Source organism: Chondrus crispus, genomic scaffold (assembly GCF_000350225.1).
Source record: "Chondrus crispus Stackhouse genomic scaffold, scaffold_324, whole genome shotgun sequence".
NCBI lineage: Eukaryota > Rhodophyta > Florideophyceae > Gigartinales > Gigartinaceae > Chondrus > Chondrus crispus.
In genome coordinates this window covers 98,635-105,401 of record NW_005179215.1, presented here as the reverse complement: position 1 = coordinate 105,401, position 6,767 = coordinate 98,635, and the positions used below count along the sequence as shown (strand labels likewise).

The following is a 6,767-nucleotide window of genomic DNA, read 5'->3' as shown; positions in this document are numbered from 1 at the left end:
GAGAGGAATAGACCGCGGGTCGGCCATGCTGACACGGGCGGTGACGCGAGAGGGGACGACCAAATGGCGCTGTCAAGGACGAAGTGGGACAGTGCGCAAAGGGGGGGGGAAATTCGTATACCAGGTCGGATCTGCTCGGGGTTCAGGGAGTGGGACGGACAGGTTCTGCAAGCCTCAGGAGTGAACGCGGACGTTCACTCTTGAGGGGGGGGTGATGTGGTATAACCCCAAACGCAAATTAGATTAGGATTGGATCAGGGACAGTAAGGCAACGAGCCTTACAGCCATGCGCGCACACACGTGTCCTCCACGTGTACGGGACGCGTACTACACGTGGACTGTCAGCCCCGCCGGCTGACAGCGCTACAGTGTCGGTAGACCGGCACTACTGTAGAGTTATGATAGACTACGATGTACATTAAATATGAGCGGACCGCCGGCGGTGGAGGACGACAAGCACGGACTTGTCAAGGATCCTCCACCTTGGTCCGCCCGCTTACTTTTAGGTACTTCCGTCCGTTTTACCTAGAAGTAGCACCGCGCGCGGGTTGAGGACGCGCGTAGCACGCCCACGACCGGCTCCGCCTCCGCCCGTCGGTACTGGATCGTCACCCAGTACCGCTCCGGGGCGTCGAGGCGTAGAACCGCTCGCGCGTGCGCGCGTCCTCCCCGATCCCGCTCTACCACCGCTACCTCGAGCCCGTGCTCGGTACCGTGGGTGGGCCGTGCTTCTGTCTTCCCGCCGATCAGGGTCTTTCCGAACTGTCAGTACTCACCCCCCTCGTCGTTGGGGGTGATTATACTACAATTTCGTATGCCTCCATTTCAGTATTTGTTGTAAGAGCGTTCACAGACCACGCAGATTTGATCCACTCACTGACATCCGCCATCTCAGTCATACGTTTAGTGGCAGAGGGCAGGCGGCAGCCACTGTATTTCTTCGATCTCTTTGCAAGGGTCGGATATGGAGGTGTAAGAAGACCTTGGTCGTGACTAGAAATGTTATTGTGACGCAAGTGTCCCCCTTCCATGTAGAAAGAGCGCATTTTCATGCATCGCTCAGTTCTTCCGAGGCGATATGGCTTTTTTAAGAGACGTTCAAATATTTCAACGAGCGGTCCTGTTGACCTTGAAGTGGAGATATGATCGCTGCTGTTACCTCGGACACAAAATGCGTGCAGATAATCCTCATAAAGTCGCTTCTTCAAAATTTCTCTTTGACGAATGTAATCTCTTTGCTGTTGGGCTCGCTGTACTCTCTGCCGGGACTGCGAAGATCGAATTGAGAAACGACCACGGCCATCTCGTCGCACAACTGGGCGACATATATCTCGAGGGAGAACGACTGGAACAGAAACTAACTGTGCTTCGGTGTTAGAACGATCGGAACGCGAAGAACTACCTTCCTCCGGCCCTGACATTGAAAAGTATGCGGAGAGGAATGATGCATAGAAAGTCGTCAGAAACAAATAGAACTGTTGAATGTCTTTGACGATTGGTGTCATCGTACCGAAATCACAGGAGCAGTGCAGATATGGAAATAAAAGGGCGATGAAGGGGGCGTAATGATGAGGCATAAAGCGATTTTCAAAACTTCAAACTGAAGGATCAGTGTTGCGTAACATTGTTAAGAATAATATAAGAGAATGGAGGGCGTGAATTCGCTGGGGAGAGCAATAGGGAACAACAACTTAGCATATTTTGGGATCACTGTGGACATGCTCAATGAATAGAAAAATAATGTACCTGTACATGCATTCCGGTGCAGCTTCTGTACTCGGTGCCCGGGATCCCCGTGTTGATACACAGAAACATAGTCCTATCTCACTAATACTCCTAGGAGTATTAGTGTCAGGGCTTGAGAAAGCCGCCAACGAAGATGAGAGAAATGCGATTCTTGTCACCGGGGTGAGATCCTGGGATTTGAAGCACTGGATGCAATCCCTAGATCTGTCTCGGCGGCTAGATAGAAAAGCGCGGTGCAACTCATCAATGGGATTTTATAGGGCCTCGTCTGGATCGGGATCGAACGCCCCGGAAAGGATGGCTATGTGAAGAATTAGTACGAATTCCAATAGTTTCGCAAGTTTCGCTGGGACACCTGTCTAACTTTCTCCACAAGTTGCAGACATTTTTGTGTGAAAAGCCAGGACTTCGTAAGAAATACAAACAGTTTCGGGAAAATAAATTGTGGAAAGGGACACATTACAGTGATAGTGGAATGCATGATCACCCCATCCTGGAACAGAGTAATACATTCCACTTCTTGCAACCAATAAAATTTGATGGGGAGAAATAGCCTTTCATTCCCGTTTATCCAGAAAAAATGCAGCATACATACCCACCGTGACAAACTGATCACGGTGCAACAGTCTGTTTTGTCACCGGTGTTTTTCTGCCAAACCTAGAATTCTCATGAAGCGCACTCTCAGAAAAGCTTCTTTTCCAGACACTTCTGAAAACGACCGGATTGGAAATTCAGTTCCCACACAAACCTCCGTCCTTCCATAACACAGAAGTCAAGTGCGGTGGCGAGGAGGCCTTTATCCGTCTTAGTGAGTAGGCTCAATCATATGACGCTACTTTTCATGACTCGAGGCATGAAAAGAATAAAAAGTAGCGTCATATGAAGTCACTTGTCATTTTGACAATAGGGTGATCGCTAGGATAATTGTGACTGCACGGCAGTGTGCAGCGCGCATGCTGGGCACCTTGCTTTTTGTGCATCAGCCGAAAACCAATTTTGTGATCGCAAAGTTGTTATCTGAAATTCCGAAAGTTCAGATAAAATATGCTGCTGACATTGGATTGTCATACCAGCATAAACTCATGAGCCTGAAATCCGTGCCTCCTGAGACGTATCATGACAAAACCCTTTCTTCTTAAATGCGATATGCGGTCCGTGCTAAAATTTACCATCACCTCCAAAAGAAACGCGAAGCATTTTATGCGTTTCCCAAAGAGAAACCAATGAACAACTATAAGCAATACTACCCTTGGGTACTTGCTGTACGTTCTCCTACGGTTACGTTCTCCTACGGTTACGTTCTGCTCACTGGCAACTTGCCATGCAGTGAATCTATTGCACTCGAAACGATGAGTCGACCAAAAATAGGAAATGGGAATCATCAAACAAACCATAGAAAATCAGTGACCACAAAAAATTTAAATGTTCATGTATAGATATAGATAGGTGGATGAGCAATTGCATGGAGCTTTTTTCCTCTGCTGCCCATGTTCGCTCTCACCATCGCTGCCTGCTTCCACACTCCATTCAATTTTGATTTTTTATTGTTGCCATGGATCAAACGGATTTGAGAAAGAAACATAGTCTCGCTTGAGGAGTGCGGCCGCGGCCGCTGGCAGGCATACAACACCACTGAGCTAAGTATATATATAGAAGAAGGCTGCAGGTCTCAGCTCCACTACGTCTTCACACGCAACAGTTGCTTGCGCCGAAACGAAAACAAGCCAACACTCTATCCGACACAGATCGCTACCTTTGAAGTGGAAGAAGAATGTGGGCAACACGTACTCTTGTGCCCGCTCTTCTGATGGCAGCCTCGTTCTGTCACCAGGGGTTATCGACCCCAATGAAGTTCACTGAAACACCCAAGCTTGGCTTGACTTCCGCTCGCCAAGAACTTGGTGAATGGGCTGATTGCTCGGTATCTCCCGGTATTTGTATTAACACCAATGTCTACAGCTGCGCTAGCGGTACAATTGTTACTGGCCAGTGTCCAGGGGGTTCCAACATTCTATGCTGCACCGCTCCAGGCGGCATCAAGTATGGACAATGTGACGCCGCACGAAATGGCTTGTGCAAGAGAACCGCAGACTGTCCGACACCGACGGAAACGGGTTTGTGCCCCGGTCCTTCCGGTGTGACATGCTGTCCCAGCGGTGGCACAGTGCCAGTCCCGATACCCTCGGGCGATGTACCTGTGGCACCTGGAATCTATTTAGAATCCAACCCGCCTCAGACGACACAATTTCGCGCAAGACAAGCCCCCCCTCGACCGGTAATTGTAGTGCACACGGCAGAAAGTGGCCCCTTCCCCGCCGGATCCTCGGACGAGAGGGCGGAGAATACAGCTGGATTTATCAGAGGCCGTTCTGATCCCGGCTCGTACCACTTACTCGGGGACACAAACTCGATCATTCAGCTTATCGCTTTCGACAATGCGGCGTTCCATGACGGGACTGGGAGTAATGAATGGTCAATCGGTATTTCACTGGCAATGAATGCAAATGAATGGCCGACGTTGGAGGCATCGGTTAGGGACAAGCTAGTTGGAGTAGCAGCGCAAATGGCAGAAATGGCTGCGGAATGGTTCGTCTCTAAAGGATTGCCAGCACCAGCAGCAAAAGAGCTAACTTTAGATGAGAGCAACCAAGCAGGTGCGTCTGGGTTTGTCGCGCATGGAACGCGAGATCCGGGGAGAAGGACAGACCCAGGAGAATTCTTTCCGTGGGATAACTTCCTGGCTGCGTATCAGGCAAGAATCAATGGCTCTTGAGCAATTTGACTCTCTCAGCAGCCAGCTGTTTCAAACAGAAGCAAGCAGCTTGCACAGTATGTAGTGCTATCCATCGGCAAATTTGAATGTAGCGGTAATGGCCGCAAGGCAATAAAGTCTTTCCACTTCATGTGCTCTTGATAGGTGCCTCACTTTCCATCATCACGGGAATCTCCGATGCGTCTCCTGAAGTGAAGCTGTGTAGTACTGCAGAGGATCGTGCCGGACAAACGATAGTACATATGCAATTTAAAAAAATCGAGAGTATAATATGGAAAGGACCAGCCATCAGGTGACTTGAACATATCCGGTAGTCTTATCTAGGGGTCAGCAGTACCTCCGCTTATACATAAATACATCATCTTGGCGTTCAGGATGCCCGTGTATTGGAAACTTCCTTTATCTCTGTTGGTTCTCGCCGGTTGCATTGCCCCTGCATGAATGCAGTAGCAGTCGTGTAGAGTAAATATGAGAGACCGTGTTGGGGGATTGAATTAATATATACATACACCGCATACACCATGCAGAATTGTCTAGGCGTAACCCCACTACAGTACCGTTGGTACAGTATATATTATTTCAGGGTTTACGCCTGGAGAAAATTCAATAATCCGAAAAGAACGTAATACAGTATAACGCACATTGCAGTACTGTTGCGGATTCAAATTTGATTTCTACGCGACACGTGGTACACGTGAGCTGCAGCCTATGGCCTGGCGTTCAATGCGCGGCACACCCCGACACTGTCGGGTGAGGGAATCTAGGGGAGGCGAGGACGTTGCGGGAAAGCGAGGACGTTGCGGGGAAGCGAGGACGTTGCGGGAGGACGAGAACGTTTGGACCCTGTGGTGTCGTTGGGCTGGAGGCTGACACAAGGCGCTGAGAGGAGCCGCCCGAACCAAGGGAGGTGTCGGGCGGAAGCGCGGACAAGACGTTGGACGTGGGCATAACGTTGGGCTCGGCGGTGTGCCAAGGAGAACGGCGGGATCGGAGAGGACAGGAGACTTAAGAAGACCAGGAGATCGCGACGGAGGGGCTGAGGCAACGGCCCGAGTCTCGGGGGGTGGCAGCTGGCGCCGGCACGGGACTTGGGGGACGGAACGGCCGCCAAGGGCGGCGGGTATCGGTAGTATACGATAGACGCGACGCGCATGTAGGAAAGGTATCGAGGAAGCTACAGGCGAGCTGGAGGTAAACTCGAGGACTACTTTCAGATCCTGCTGCGTCCGCGATCGGTGAGGTATGCGGCTTGGACTAGCCGCAACAGTACCGTACTGTTACGAGGCATTCGATTGCCAGGTGGCGAGTTGGACACGCGTACCACGGGGCGGAGCGCATCCGTATACCGCCGAAGGACGGGCAAGCGAAAGGCGGGAAGGAGGGAGCGAGACAGCACGCGCGGGGAATTGGGGGTGCCAGCCACCGGGGAGACGAAGGGAAACCATAGGCCGCACGGGGCTCGGGCTGGGGCAGAAAGACCGCGCAGGTCGCCGGCCGAGGGCGCGAAGGGAAAATGGCATGAGGAGGTGGCTACCGGTGGGGCAAGGGGAAGCTGGATCGAAGGGGAAATTACGGGAGGGAGGGTTGGGGATAGCCGACTCATCCCGGGGAACGTGTACTTAAGAAGCCATCCCCGAAGATAGGAAGGGGGAGGTAGCAGACTTGCGAGGAGTAAAAGAAAAAGAATACGGGTGGATTCCCGTCATTACAGGTCGCTCGGTGCCCCGCGGCAGAATTGCCGCAACAGTACCAGAATATATAAAGTTGTATTGTACAGGGAGGGGACTCCCATTAGGGTGACCCCACCGCGCCTTGCCCAAAATCGCAAAAAGCAGACAGTTGTCCTCCGGTAATTGGATCTACTATCTTTTAATCAAGCCGCGCTTTGGGGGAGGTGGTGATTCAGAGATGAACCCCACCGCGCCTGTAACACGATACATCTATTCATATTCAGGGTCACCCCAATTAGGCTACAAGTGTGTCGTAGAAATACATTTGGCGCAAAGAAGCAAGCTACTGCACGCGTCTGTTCCACAATTGGCGGCAACTTTTGCTCGTCACTTGCCCGCTCTCCATAATATGTAGGCTCCTGTTTGGGAATTATCAACTCGGCAAGTACACCACGCTTTCAATTCCTATTATGGACTCTGGAACTGCGCTCTCAGCAACGCACAGGGCAAGATTCTCCTCGTCTGACCACCCCAGTCCCTTACCCTTTTTCCTCACTCTTACTGCCGAGTCATCAGT

The 6,767-nt window shown here is 51.2% G+C and overlaps 1 protein-coding gene across 1 annotated transcript; it reads right to left on the bottom strand.

The window, feature by feature from the left end:
• Nucleotides 1-6,393: 6,393 nt before the first annotated feature.
• CHC_T00005937001 (hypothetical protein) lies at nucleotides 6,394-6,468 on the bottom strand. Its single transcript, XM_005717543.1, has one exon. The coding sequence runs from the start codon at nucleotides 6,466-6,468 to the stop codon at nucleotides 6,394-6,396; it is 75 nt and encodes a 24-aa protein (XP_005717600.1).
• Between the last annotated feature and the right edge of the window lie 299 nt (nucleotides 6,469-6,767).